This window comes from Coptis chinensis, chromosome 5, assembly GCF_015680905.1.
Source record: "Coptis chinensis isolate HL-2020 chromosome 5, ASM1568090v1, whole genome shotgun sequence".
NCBI lineage: Eukaryota > Viridiplantae > Streptophyta > Magnoliopsida > Ranunculales > Ranunculaceae > Coptis > Coptis chinensis.
The window spans coordinates 60,634,845-60,650,783 of NC_141460.1; the positions used below are offsets into that span (position 1 = coordinate 60,634,845).

General features: G+C 36.9%; 3 protein-coding genes across 3 annotated transcripts; all 3 read right to left on the bottom strand.

Annotated features, from left to right (window-relative positions):
- Nucleotides 1–592: 592 nt before the first annotated feature.
- On the bottom strand, nucleotides 593–3,028 carry LOC147498193 (transcription initiation factor TFIID subunit 15-like). Its single transcript, XM_086560287.1, is given in 8 exon segments — nucleotides 593–877; nucleotides 972–1,042; nucleotides 1,529–1,612; nucleotides 1,704–1,871; nucleotides 1,873–1,902; nucleotides 2,020–2,369; nucleotides 2,502–2,681; nucleotides 2,889–3,028. Coding segments are annotated over 6 exon segments (681 nt in total). The 5' UTR covers nucleotides 2,541–2,681; nucleotides 2,889–3,028; the 3' UTR covers nucleotides 593–877; nucleotides 972–1,032.
- Nucleotides 3,029–4,573: 1,545 nt separating this feature from the next.
- LOC147498194 (uncharacterized) lies at nucleotides 4,574–5,668 on the bottom strand. Its single transcript, XM_086563171.1, has one exon. It carries the CDS (start codon nucleotides 5,666–5,668, stop codon nucleotides 4,574–4,576), a length of 1,095 nt encoding a protein of 364 aa, XP_086419297.1.
- Nucleotides 5,669–7,720: 2,052 nt separating this feature from the next.
- On the bottom strand, nucleotides 7,721–8,239 carry LOC147498195 (uncharacterized). The gene has a single exon (XM_086563172.1). It carries the CDS (start codon nucleotides 8,237–8,239, stop codon nucleotides 7,721–7,723), a length of 519 nt encoding a protein of 172 aa, XP_086419298.1.
- Nucleotides 8,240–15,939: the final 7,700 nt, after the last annotated feature.

Below are 15,939 nucleotides of genomic sequence, written 5' to 3' on the forward strand. Positions count from 1 at the left end.
TGCCAACATATCTGCACCCCTATAAACAATTATCGTTGGGTACAATTATAGCGTCACTCACTACTAGGCATGATGCCCAAAATTATAGCATGCTGGCGTCGCCCAAAATTATGGCGTGCCTGCCCTGCCCAAAATTATAGCGTGCCTGCACTTACTACAAGAAAACAGGTTTTACGGCATGGTCCAAAACTATAGAAAAAGCCCTTTTCCCATGGTTTTGGACTATCGGAAGACCGTGGGCTTTTTGTGCGTCGGAAATGGTCTGCCCACAATCATGACCGTCGGTAAATCCTACCATTAGCGATGGTCTTTGCGTCAGTAATTGCCATCAGTATTTCCTACTGTTTTAAGCCGTGAGAAAAGATCAGTGTTTCCAACAGTTTCGGTCCGTGGGATCTGCTCTTTTGCTACAGCTATAGACCGTGGCAGAGTTATTTTTTTAAAAAAAAATATTTATAATTTAATTCATGGATCTTTTCACCTGCAATCAATAAAGACCTACCAATCACCTAGCAAAACTTCCATAACCATCCTACACCTCAAAATCACAATTTCCATTCATTCTCATCATCCTGAAATATATAAAAGGGAGTTGTACAAAGCAAATGATTGAATTAACTTGTATTGTCTCTCTGTATCACATGTACTATATAAACACTTTCCTAAACAAAAAGATTGACGAGTAATATGAGATGTTCTATACACAAATCACTAATAAATGCATAGTAAATTTAGATAATTAGAGTGGTTACCAACTGCTATTTCTAAGTACTATACATATTCTCAAGTAGAATATGTATTCTAAGATAAATATGCTAGATCATAATCTCAAGTTGCATTAGTGTGAGCCTTTCAAGCCTGTTACTGGTTCAATAGGCTGCAACAAGTCAAGCATAAAGACTACAATAAGTTTTAGAACGAAAAATTACTTCAACATATAACGGAACGCATGGTAAATGTAGGAGTCTTACATAGCAAGTCAAAGTGTCAGACCAAGAAAAGCAATCCTTGTATTGAATTTGAATCAATCCTTCACAATTTCCTACAAACCAAAAGAGGATATAAAAAAATGAGTGGCCTAACTTTGAAAAATAAATTTAGAAATCACTAGCGTGTTCAAGAAGCAAAACTAGTGTATGTGGACAACTGGATGAAGCCCAATATTTGAAACTAACTTTCACCTATCAAACAAATAATATATTGGGCGTTATCGAAAAAGGGTCTTATTAAGCTACAAGGTAACAAGGTGCTGAAACAGGATGGTCAATTGATATATGTACTAAACTATAGAATTTCAAATTATTAACACTGAATTGATATATGTCTCCCACAAGTTACTTCACAATCTATTGACTGTTCATTTAATCCACAAGTTACTTCAAATCTATTGACTGTTCATTTAATCCAAAGCACCTAATACACACATGAAGAAGCACAAAACAAAACTCCAAAACTGATAACATTCAACAAATTATAGCGTACTAAATTTTCAAGTACAAAGTATAAACCAACAAAAAGCTTATATTACCTGACACCACCCTCATTGTGACCGGGATTGTTAGTATTACAAATATTGCATTTCAATCGCTTTGCCCAGTTTATGTTGCCACACCTGAAACAGTTTAGAGTTATTAGTACAAGATGAAGCCATCTTGATTACAGAAAGATTGTACAAGTTTTTTAACCCAAGAAAGTAATCATACATTGGACAAGGCCAATCATTTGGGCCAAACAGATCGGTTAGAGCACTAGCTGGGCGGCTGCGATCCCCGGAATCAGCAGCAGCAGCAGCACCACCACGGCATCTTCCTCGACCAGCAGCCCCAGCATCAGAAGCACCAGTGGGACATGCACTTCCACAACGGTTACACACCACGAAAAGCAAAGTTTACATTGGAGCAACTGCTACAAAACAAAACAGCGCACAAGGAGCTAAAAGGCATATTTCATATAAATTCAGATAATTGGGAAAAGCTTAAAGTGCAAGAATGAGCTGCTCACCAATGTCACATCACAGACCTTGTATTTGGACACATCCAATCTCCATATTGTTGCCATGCTTTCCCTGGCACATTGCCGCGGCCTCTTCCTTTTCCTCCACCTTCATTCATATCAATAGCATCCTTTTGTGCCGGTAAATCAACAGCTATAACTGGATCTTCCACGACATTTACTTCATCTTTGGCATTCTTAGACTCTGCCATAAATACTCTAATAATGCTTCCATGAAAATCCTTGTTGTTGAACCATTCTACAGCAGCCAGTGCTGCATGAGGATCCTCATATGTGACTGTTGTATCTCCCTTTAGCTCGTTTGTCTCCTTGTTTCGATAAAACCATATCTTGGGCTGACCTGTTCTTTTGTCTTTCTAATAGGTGCAATATAAGAGGAAAAAAAAAAAAAAAAAAAAAACCTACTTAGCCTCTATATGAAAAGAAACATTCAATCGAAACACGGACACTATGTAGCTTTACATCTGTTACCTGGTCAAATGCCTTACCTTTAGCAACTCAATGGTGCCAAAAAACTCGACCAACATATTTTCGTCAGCTCCATGGGGCAGGTTACAAATATATATAGTACCATTTGAAGGGGCTCCTCAATTGCTTGAAAATGTGCCATGCCAACCAGGTTTACTCCAGTCTCATGAACTCACACAGACCATAACCAGCACCAAGTTCTGAATACATGAGACAATATATATCAAATTAAACCAACCAACTTGCAACTAAGAACTGGGTGGTTGCTAAATCCTTAAAATTTAGAGTTATTAAAACATTATTCTCAATAATTGGATCCATTTGAATAATTCTAACACCGGCTTAAACATGAAAGTTTAATTTATAATATAAAAACCTAATAAATGAAAATAAAGGATGAGACGGACCTGAATCGATTTAGGAAGCAAGGAATTGGTACGATGACAAAATACAAAAAGCGCTACTTGCTATTTCCCTTTGAGAGCTAATAATAAATAAATAAATAATAATAAGGGTTGTTGTTGTTGCCCTTCTTCTACGAGTTTTCTCATATCTTGACCAATTTACCCTTATTACAATCCAATATTTGGAACTTTAAACTCAACAAAAAAATGCCGAGAATTTCTTATATTTCGGTCGGGACCATAGGATGCTGATGTAAGTCGAAAATTTTTTATTAGAGGAAAAGAAGTTCCATCGGTTCCAAAGATCGCTAGTCATTTTAAAATCAATTTCAACTTCCGACCAGCTAACTAGTATACTGCATTGCAGTGGGGCGTGAGCGTAGTATATTATTTATTTGACTCTATTTTTTTATATATAACAATAATTTTATTTATTTATTTATTTCTACGACTTGCCCCTCAATTTCTATATATCTCGCACTAATAAGAGGAGTTGTATTCTTATATACATTCCCACGTCAGCCTCACTAACAATTTCTTGACATTTTAATCCCAAGATAAAAAAAAATTGTTTATTTCCCAAACAAGTTAATATGTGAAACAGCACTGTGGGTTGTGTGTGACTTCATTTTTACTTGTGCAAGATTAATATAGTTTCCTACGATTTCCAGGAAATGGTAATAAAATGTTACAACTGAAGAGATCTTTGTTATGAAATAACAAGTTTTAAAACCATAGAATGACTAATGCACTATTCCAGCTAAAAGCAATAGGGTCTGCAGTCTATGCCCACAAAGACATATCAAGCACCTCTAGCTAGTACATAGTTGCAAAGGAAAAAAAACATGTTGCAAGTACAACCATTTCTACAAATTGAAGAAGAAAGTTCAATAAAAGGTTTACTTCAGAGTGCACACACGCATGAATGTTTATGGATCATAATCAATATCAAGGCCAAAAACCAAACACAATATTGAGACAATTTTATTGATTGATAAAGCTCTGTCAAAGAAATCCATGATCAACAACTTCTGAAGATCCAATAATACATCAAAAACAATTAAAACACTCAACATTGAACTACAAATATAAATGTCATACAAAATTAAGCATCAAAGAGGCCGAAACGATGCCGACGCTAGCTAAGTTTGACATTACAACTTAAGGAAAACAAACTCTTCAATGAAAATTTCGACATAACCTCCTTTGTATTTTCAATATTAAATCATAAAAAACATGTCATGTCTAAAAATCATTAAACCTGTCATATTACCAGAAGAACCAAAATAACAACATCCCAAAGGTTCTAAACTACTATACATATAACAAGTTGCACAGTTATTGAGTTTACAAACTGCTCAACTCAACTCAAAAGACACAGAAAGGGGGGCTAGCAAAAGTCCAAACAACTATAATATAAAAGACAGTAGTTGAAGTGACAAAATCCATATGCATTAACCATCAAAAAATGTCCTCCTATACATTACTTGTGGAAGAACCTGCATAAATCCAAACAACAAAATTAAGCATGATAACGACAGTAGATATTCATTTATGAGAAATATATAATATCTTGATGAAGTGAATTTGCAAACAAAATAAATAGAAATAAAGGTAGAAAGATGAATACTACATACCGAGATAAAAACAAGAAAATAACATTTCAACTATAAGATTTTCCTAGAACATCAAATGGTTGAAGCAGACAAGTGCAACAAACGATTCTCCTCTTGCAATCGGCCTCTAAGACCAACACATTTTCCAATCTTTTGAAGTCTTTCCAAAGAGAACATAGGGCAAAATGCCAGATCACACAACTTTCTTGTGCGAGACAAAACAACAAAAGTCAAACCGAGGCTTTCCCTTTCACCAATATCTACGTACCGATCAAGAGTGAGGCCTTGACTCTTGTGAATTGTTATCGCCCAACATAGTACTAGGGGAACCTGAATGCGCTGGCATGAAGCATTACCTGACTTCCAATTTGATGTCTGTGGAGTAATAGGTATTGTATTAGAATCTGGATGGAACCTAGCACCACGATAGTGGTCGAAGTCAACCATAACAGCAAGAGGTATATCTTCTGGTGATTTGCAGCCATTTCCGTAAACAATATCTACAACAGTGCCCATTGCACCATTAACCAGCCCATTTGTGGTGGCAATGTTTGAACGAAGCATAACACGTGCACCAAGTGATAGACACATAACTTTCTCCAAGCCTTTTGCATCATTTGACGAAGCCTTGGTAGCGGTCTCACAATTATTTAGTGATACAATTCGAGCAACTGGTTTACCAAGCTCAATAAGTCGGGTGAGATTATAATCATGTGCAAGTTGTTTGGTAGGAAAAAGACGCAAAACATCTTTGAAGGTGTTAACCTCATCCATATGGAGCGAAGAAATATCCCGAGTTAGAAATAATTGCCAATCATTGACAGTTGAAGTTCCATTACTTAGTCTGAACAGTGTTTCTCGAAATGATGCTTGGTCATCCCCTGCTTGTCGAAATATATGTGATAACCAAATGCATTTATCGAAACTAGAATACACAATTCCACCATGTTGTTTTTGAATAGACCCACCTTGGACATATAATGCACTGTCACATACAGGAGGTAATTGACGCATATCACCAACGAGGATAATAGATACATTACCAAATGGCTCGTTCTTTGCGAAAATATCTCGACAACGCCGGTCAATATTTGCAAGCATACTTCTTCCAACCATGCTGTACTCATCGATAATGATACGTTTGGTGTCTTTAAAGTCTTCTTGCATACGTCGACATTGATCACCTTCAATCTTTTTGGAAGTTTATTTCACACCTTTCTGTCCACAGTGAAAGATAGTTCATGATGGATGGTTGCACCTCCAATATTAAAAGCGGCAACTCCAGTAGGAGCCATGACACGCACTGCTTTGTTTGTTTTGAAAATTGCGAATGAATACACAATTGCATTTATGAGTGTGGACTTGCCTGTGCCTGCTCCCCACAAACAATTAACCGAATACATGCTCCAGCTTGTAGGGATCTAACTACCATATCATGAGCCGTCTTTGTTCATTAGATAAATCATGATCCGTACAACCTGTTTGAGGTTCATGATTTAGTTCATTGCCACCACGAAGAGCATGGACAAATTTTCTATCGATTTCTATATTTGGATATCGATGTAAACCTTCAGCCCAATTGTGTGAAATGTCGAAGTCTCTTCTTCCTAATTCCACATTTTCCCCAGGGACAAACATGGGCCCCATTGGTTCTGCCATCATCCACTTATCCCGAAGTAAGTCTTCAGTACCAAGCTCTACCTCAATACCATCTTCAAGCTCTTCATCTATCGGTTCTGGAAGAATAATCCCATGAGTGATTTCGAAACCCAAGTCATAGTATCTTTCAGACCACAAGGGAAATTCTCCCCGAGCTTTTTCGAGAGTTCGATAATGATGATGAATTAAGACTTGTTGACGACAAAATGATTCCTATTTTTCAGTGTTTGGTAGGATGTCACCGTCTAGCTCCGGAACCAAACACACAACTGCGTCTACTCGAGAAGTGTGCCAAACATGCTGCTTGAAATAATGTCTTTTTGCCATATTCAGGAGGAAAATATTTTCATAACAAAAGGTCGTTGCGGATATCTTCCTACAAAGGTTGGATCTGTTCCAACAATTTCATCCTCGCCGCCATTGTTCGACGGCATTACAATTGATGCTAGCATGCTCTTTTCGCTAACATTTAAGAGTACAAACTTTTCGGATGATCGGGTCAATGGGTACCCCATTAGCAAGTGACATACTTCGGCGTAAATATCTCTTTTCGGAGACATTTTTCATAAGTAGCTTTGAAAGCAGATCTTGCATTTTGACAGGGGCGATGAAAATCTTCAACAATATCTTGAAGAGCATCTCTAAAAATTTTAGAAGCTGGTTCAGATTTAGCGGCGATTTAGCAATGTAATTGACAACATATTGACCGAAAGGGATGGCGACCAATCAATGTTTGCACGCCAGTCCGCAAAATCTTACGATTGTGGGAACGGACTAGTTCATCATTTTACGGCCGAGGAAACGATACATGTTACTTGTTGGGAGGCTCTTCTACAATCTTCGACTAACCAATTACATCAAATGGGTATCTAAAGCGACATACCATTTGTTTGGTTGCTTTGTGTAAGCGCAAACAATGACTCCCACATATAGAGTGTCGCATGACCCAATTGACCAACGAAACATAGTCATCTTCATTTGTACCAAGTTGTAAATCGAGTGGCAAAATGCGTGCACAAGGATGTTCTTGGAGATTTCTAGACATGCTTGGGTTTGGGTTAACAGTGCAAACAAGTCTACCAAAATAATCAATAACATTAGATCTATCGATAGCACTTGTAGCAATCTTAGTAACATCTGGAACATCTGCTAGCCAAAGAAATCCATGAACATGACCACTACCACGATTTTGCCACTCAAACCGGTACCAATGATCAACCATAGAGAACTCATATCGTAAGTAATCCCGAAAGAAGAATTCCACTCTTGCCTGAAAGAACCAAGCGACAACATTTGGGTTATCATTAATTAACTTTGCGCGTCCCCTTCTTTTATCTAAAAGAGACATCCTTTCAAGATTATTAGAAGGATCTAAAATACGAAACAGTTCTGGCCATTGCATGTCAGCAGCACTGAGTGTGAAGAAGATGGTTGGTGCACCTAACTGTTTAACCATGGCAGTCAGCTCTTTCAATCTTGTATACCAATAACACCGGTACCATTTAATGTTGTTAGCAAAGTAAGAGACACGATTAGCTAATTGCTTGTCACCGGACGAAATCATATTTGAATTTCCTCAATTGACAACTCAAAGATCCCCGGATTCTTTCTCACAAAAACATCACCTAAAGAAAGTGTGCCGCCACCTTGAAAGAGAGTTCCAAGCAAAGTAAGCGGAATCTCATTATCTCTAGCAAATCGGTCATCATGATATTTCATCAAAAACTGGAAGTACGGCAATGGATTGACTTTCCGCTGGCGAGCTTGTCGTAGATCAGCATCACCGTAAGGAAACAAAGTTGGAAATGCCATAACAATATATCCTGGGGTTGAAAACTCATCAATGATGTGAGTTGTTAAAGGCATATGGACATTAGTTTGATCTACATTTGGTACCATAAATACCCTCCGGAGACGTGCTTGTTGATTGGGTTGTGCCGTAATAGAAATAGTTCCAACAGCATGAAACTCATCAATGTGCAAATCCTGGTTATACAAGTCAGGTGGCCCGTCATCGTCATCGGCTTCCCTAGGTATGGCAGAAACTTCGTTGTCGATATCTTCCACAGGTCGGGACATATGTGGTAGGTCATAAGGTTGTCCATCTAGAGGTAGTCCTTCGATAGTTCCATCATCAATAATTATATCATTATAGTACCGATTATAAGTTTTCAACCAAACCAAAGCTGTGCGTACAAATTCTCACCGAACACGGAATTCCTTGCTTGCATGTGGCCCCCCTCTATTAATGACAAGAATTGCAGATAAATCAGCGGGCTTGAATGGAAGAACAGTGGCAATCAGATTGACATCTTGGGAGAAATTTATCACATTACCACTGTACTTGTATTGTTGACCCCTAACACGATACACAGACATCATGGGATGCACCCTGGCAATGAGAATTCTTTCTAGATTGGACAAACGAGACAGTTCTAGAGGTACAATGCCGGATCCATTGAATTGTTAAACCGAACATGCGGCGTTAGTGTTGTCCCGCTTTTTCCAACTTGCAAGAGGTACAAATACCTGCATCAATTCTTGTTATAAGCGAGGTTCTCACTTAGTACAAACATATTCCAAGAAAATATACAAAGAAGAGCAATTACCTGTAGAAATCTTTAGATCGGGAAATTTTCTTTTGCATAGAGGACAACTGACCCATGAAATATCATTGCAGGATTTTCTAAATACTTGTGCGTTGGAGAGTGGTATGTAGTCGTCTGTAATAGGTGGCAGATCAGTGTTTTCATGGATATTGTCTTCACACACCATAAGTTGAACACCAGGAAGTCTTTGATGAAGAACGTTCTGTGAAATAACTCTTTGACGAGCAATAACAACTCTTTGACGGGCAATTGTTTGACGTGCAAGTCTTTGCCCAACAACTCTGCTACGAAATGCATTAAGGGAGTTTTGAACAACCCTTTCAACAGGGTTTTGCCTTACAAATGCTAATCTTCTACGAGATTGTCTAGAATTTTGTACTCCATCCATGTGCAATCCACGAGCCAAACCTTTACGAGTAGTGTCTAGGCGACGATTAGCATCTCGGTGCTTGGAGGTTTCGCCAATGCGTGCATCTTTTCTTATAGCACTATTAATTGACTGTGTTGATGCATGTTGTGAACTTGTCTGTTTTGCACGAGTTCTCTTCTTTTTTGCAGTATTTGTAGACCTACTATGCTCTACACTTTGCCTTATGAGGGAATGTCGTATTGCATCCATTTGCAATCCACGAGCCAAACCTCTACGAGCAGTGTCTAGGCGACGATGAGCTTCTTTTTGCTCGGAGGTTTGAAAAATGCGTGCAGCTTTTCTTTTAGCACTATTAATTGACTGAGTCGATGCATGCTGCTCACTTGTCTGTTTTGCACGGGCTCTCTTCTTTTTTGTAGTATTTTTTGCCCTTTTCTGCTCCACCCGTTGCATTTTGTGGGAAATGCTGTTATTATCAATGGGCATGCAACCTTTAGATTACGTAGCCACCGAAATGAGCGGGCAATTATGCGCTAAATCAAAATCAGATACACTATCTAGTTGCAAACATTTATCTACTTGACTTCGAACCCTGTCACAACCTCTTGAAGTCTTTGTTGGATATGGTAGATTGTCAACAATTTGAATACGGGGTACATTTTCTGGTAAATTAGATATAGTCTCCCTTACCAAAGAATTTGGTGTAGGAATTCCATCCATATGAACCCAATCAATGAGCAGGCAATTTTCATCTAGATAATCCGAGAAGATATTTCTCGCATAATTTCTAACCATGTGATTAAAGGATTGTGGATGGTCTCCTATGAATATGCATTGAACTCTCGGGTAGTTGGATATGCAATTTCTGGAAATAAGGTAGTCTAATATGCCTAATGTAATCTCCTAAAATTTGAAATTTAAAGAAAGATTACGGGGGCCGACGATTATGAAGACGCGGCCGAGTAGTAGTTGGTAGGGTAGTATGTCGATTCCGACGACTATAAAATCTACCAAAGAACCTATCAATTTGGTGTAGTGCTACTGGTAAACCTTCCACAGCTGCATCCATTGTGCAATAAAACACTGAGAGTGGAAAAGTAGGGATGAGAGGGAAGTTTTCTTATGTCGTGTCAATTGAAATTCCTACATGGTGGGCAAATTGGAGCATTAAATAGTTGAAAGTTTTGCTTAGGAAAGTTGTTTCTTTTCTCTAACGGGAAGTTAAGCCAAGAAAAGTTTAATAAACGGATAAAAACTATAAAGTCAAACTACTTCAAACTTATTATTTCAACCGTGGTTGTCATAAATGTGAAAAACTTGCAATATATATGAAACATAAATATGACCACTTACTTTGTTATATATAAATGAAATAATGAAATTTGGGCCATTATTACTCAATACTCACCTATTAAATGCACCCAAAGTAACTAATGTATTAGGAGATATTAAGAATATTAAGCGCAATAGAAATGCATGAATATTAACAAGGATTACACGACTTATATGAGACCGTCTCCACCAATTGCATTACCATGTAAATCGTAGTTTCAAGGTGAAAACAAATTAAAACAAGGAGTAAAGCAAATGCGAATGAATACATACCAATTTGTTTGACAAAAATATCTCAAAGAAACATAAATACTCGTAATGAAAACAAAACCAAAAGAACTGGACCTGCAAGGACAAAACAAATAGTGGTTAGCTTTGGAAATATATTGTAATGACAACGGGTAGTTAGATGCCAAGAAAATATTAGTTGTAGGATTAGGAATACCACAAATCTGAATGGAAACATACCGCTTCCTTTTTTCAATATTTTCCACAATAACAGAAATACCTAGAACCAAAAATGTGTAGCTGTAAAAACATAAGAAAATGGTTAGCTACATGGGAATATAGATATTCAATAAAGTAAATCTACATAACGATTTGGTTGCTTTTATATGTTGAATTGTTTGAAAATGCTAATGTAAAGTTGTATCTTATTTCTTGTTATTCCTTTTGGATAATATTTATAACAAAATTAAAGCATAAATACAATTTCAAATTTAAAATTGAACTTACATGCAGTTGACATAAACAAACAAAAATTCTCAATCATGATTTAAACATATAGATAATTGGTTTATTCATCTAATAAGGCTTGGTTCTACATCTTCAAACCTCCCCAAAAGTGTAAACGCTAATGGATCTTAAGTTGGTGATGTGGTTGGGGCTTTCGACACCGACACCAGTGGTTTAACCCACTAGCCATAAGCCTACTTGCATCCCTTCTATTGGGTTATTGGGACATGACATGGTAGAATATGCATGAATGATATATATAAAGAAATACACATGGAAAATAGCGCAAAGGAAGTACCATTAATAAATGTGTTGTCCTAGGACAGAAGCATACAACTAATCATATTTGGCAAGAGTAAAGGGTAACACCGAATACGTCAAATATTGCACAGTGAGTAAAGGGTAATAAATCTTGTTTTTTGTCTTGGAATTGTTTGAAAATGATAGAGTAAAGTTGTATCTAATTTATTGTTATTCGTTTTGGATAAATTTGTTCACTAATTTAAAGTTAAAATACATTTCCAAATAAATAAAATACATTGCCAAATAAATAAAACAATATAATTTAAAATATTGGACTTACATGCATTGGTGGAGGTTGGTGTATAATGCGATCATGACAAAGATTAAATCCCCTTTTTCTTGCATTATTACAAGTGGACATCTTGTTATTTGGGTTTTCTTGATCTCCATCAAATTCTCTGCTACGCTTTGGAGCAAGGTGATTTACTTCACTTATGGTAGAGGTATGGTTTTGAAGAAACGAAAAAACAGATTGACGACTCTGGTCCCATGTCTTGACATATATAATTTCTTTTTTGATGGAGTAAGAAGTAAAATCAACACGGTCATTTTCAAGATTAGCGGTGGTTGGATTGAATGGAACACAACCAAACTGGCATAGTACTCGAAGTGGCACATACGGAGTGGAACCATGAAGGCCGACAAGTACAATACTTTGTCGACCTGGAATATGTAGATAAATATCTCTATGACACAAGAGCCAATCACATTTCCACTTGATGTACTCCGTCTTCAAAGAATTTAAGCTGGTGTACCATGCGTTAGCATCCTTAGGAATTGTACAAGGACGCTTGCTAATGCTTGTTTTGACAATATTATATCTGCTATCTCCAACACTTTTCATTTTCACCAAGGAATTTGATAAGTGCTCATATGCCCAAACTTGAAGAAGTGGAATGCATCCTGAAAGCTTGGTATGTCTATTTATGACACAATTGGTCAAACCTATAAGAAGTTCTACTAATATCATTGGTACGATAGTAACGCTCCTAGTTCTAACTTCTTGAATAATTTGCATAAAGAGGCATCAATTTTGTTTGTGTTATTCGGAAGAAGAACATGTCCCACAATTGCTAAGTCTATTGAATTTGCACGCCCTAACAAATTTTTTTTATCGTTTGGATCACCAACATGCAAGTGTCTAGCGATAAGAAAATCAAGAGAGCAAGTTTTCACTTGACCATTTGTTTCTTTTTCAAGAGTTTTTTTGGAGATACGCAGGAAATCGACAAGTTCCTTTATATAGCTATCTTTTAGGTGGGGAAAAGCAGGGCTTCCTTCAAGAGACATGCCAAGAAGATGAGAACATTCTTCTAGTGTAGGACAAAGTTGGTGAGGGCCAAATTTGAAAACCATGTCATTTGGCTCCCAACATCTAACAAGTGCTTCTATGAAAGCCCAATTGATTTCGAGTTTAGCTAAAGTTAGTGTGTTTCCCATACCACTCTTTTGCCTCCAATTGATCCAATCACCACTATTCCAATCATTGTTAATGATTTCCAATAGGCTTTTATTAGGCACTTTGGTATTCATTATCAAGTTCTCCACTCCCTCCTATAGAAATAAAATAGTTTAATTAGAATACGAGAAAAATTAATCTGTCTATATAGATTATACTGAATGCATCTAGTAAGGCTTGGTTCCACATCTTCAAACCTCCCCGTAAGTGTAAACGCTAATGGATCTTAAGTTGGTGATGTGGTTGGGGCTTTCGACACCGACACCAGTGGTGTAACCCACTAGCCGTAAGTCTACTTACATCCCTTCTATTGGTTTATTGGGACATGACATGGTAGAACATGCATGAATGATATATATAAAGAAATTCACTTGGAAAATATGCAGAGGAAGTACACATAATAAATGTGATGTTCAAGTAAATTTGATTAAGAAGCTAATTAGCAACAACATTCATATCATATTGTGCTTGATCGCATGTTAAAATGAATGAGATTTCTTTATGTTTGTAACTGAGTTTTTATATGTGATTGTCTTAGGGATCGTGTTTTCAACTATGAGTGGTGCTGCCTGAGGGGTCATCTCACATTTTAGTTTCTTGTGCTTGAGGTATCCTTTCACATAAATACTGGATCTTAAATGTAGTCGGGACTGGGAGTACCAGAGGCTAGATACAGTTTTGTGCACATATTTACCATTGAATTGAAAAATTATGCACCTGCCAAAAAAAGAATCTGCTCATGTCTTATATTCTTGTTTAAATTGTCACTTTTGTATGTTTAATCTGCTTTTGTTTACATGTGTAGGAAATGGAGGGCCTGCTGATAAGGTAAATTTCTTAACTATCTCTGCGGGTTTGTGTCAACTTTGTCTTTTCTGATTAGCATGTGTCTTTGGTGCCCGGTTGTAAGCTTGCATTCAGCGCTAACAAAATCAGGTGAACTCATGGAACATAGGATCAGAACTGAGAAAGAGTCCTTCCTCTTTAGTTAAGTTTGCTTAAAGCTTTGTTCTGGACTATGTCTCTGCAATGTGCGGGTAATACCTTTAAAATTCAGATCGTTTTTCATCCATTATAGTATTATATTGGATATTTGTCATAACTCCTTTGATAAATATTACTGAATTGTGTTTTGCCACACTTGGCTGAGTCACCTCTGTTCACTGATTTCTAAGTTGGGCATATGTAGTCTTAATTTGTTTGAATACTATATGTGATTTTGATGAAAAATGATATTAGTATGCTTACTGATATTAAATTGCCTTGATATATGAACAAGCATGACTATTGCCTACTTTTTCGTAGGACCAAATGTAATATTTTATCATTATTTACCGTGATTCCATGTACTTTAGTTTCTAATTATCTACTCTTACGATGTGTGACTTTGCCTAGTGTTGTTCTGAAGTCTAATGATCTCTAACTTGTACCTTGGATAGAAAGTTGAATAATTATGTGATTATGGATATTCGCCTATTGAATGAAATGGAGCCTATAGCACAAGTTTTGTACATCTGCTATGAGTGAACTTAATAAGAGATTTCTAAAAAGCATAATCGTATTTTCTTGTATCAATGTTGATGGTGAGCTCATAAACTAACTTTGTTTGTTAAACCTCTACTAATATCCGAGGTACTATAAACTTTTTTCTCGTGACACATGATAAACATGCTTGTGACGTATCATAAACATTTCATAAAGCTTCTTACAAAAGAGTTTATTTGAGTTCTAATTCAATCTCTTTGATTCTATAAAGTGTCTTTTTTTTCTTTCAAGAACAAGTGTTCGTTTCTATCTCTCTCACGATGATGTCGGTCGGTTGTTGTTGCCCTTGAGAGCTTACAATGAAACTGTAGTTTTGGAAGCCAAGTTGCAAAATTGTAGCATGAAGTTACTAAATGCCTTTAGCGGTTCCAATTGAGAAGTAAGGTGATTTTAATATCTTTGGCCTTGTTTATTGTATCCATAATGATTGTTATTTTGAAGATCTTGTTTGTCCTTCTCTCGAGAAGGTTTATTGTTAAGTAGAGTTTGAAGGTATTTGCAGTCTCTTCTAGTTAGCTGCTTGTGCTACCTCTTGTCCGTGATACCCTTACCAAAGACTTGGTCTAGGCACTATATGTGCAATCTGTTCAGGTTCGGTATTATCGTTACTCAACAGGTTTGAAGGAAGCACAAGCACACACACTCCCTCACTCCTCAAACACACAAAGCCGAAACATGCACCTTAAGTTTGATCCCCAAACAGACTAAACAAGGTTAGGGTGGAGATTAAGAACCCTAATTGAAGAAGAGAAAGGTGCCAAGAGAGGATAGGAAACCCAAACAAGATGAGAATTAGTGAACAATCTTTGTGGTTCCTCATACCTTGTATAATGGCTACTTTTTCGGAACATTTACCTCGGATCTTACTTAATGGCTACCCGCAAAGAGAAATAAGGTTACCATTCTACTTCGGCATCATTTGAAGTCCCTACACAATACCTTAATAGACAGATACGATTCTTGGCGGTTTTATGTTCGTTACCATGAGGGATGTTTTACTCTAATGTGTGGCATACTTGTATAAGGTATAAAGAAGCTTACATGTTAGGATTGACCTTTTGTTTGATACCGGTAGCTCGGTGGTTTGAAGATTGTTACCATTTAAAAGATCGATTAATACGTAGATGATCACCATTTAAAAGCGTACAAATGGTTACACTGGGGACCGGCTCAACACAATGATTTTTTGGGGCTTTGAATGTAAATAATAATTACTGGAAAATAGAGAGAACAAATATACTGAAATCTCTGACCTACTGACAATAATCTGATTTAAAAGTTGTTTAGCATTAAGGAAAACATTGAAAACAGACAATAGATTAAGGTTCGAGATGGAGCTAGGTAAGTACACAGAGGTATTAGGAACAACATGCTCTTGGTTGGTATTAACAGAACACAAGAAACATAGTACTTCCCTGCATACTGA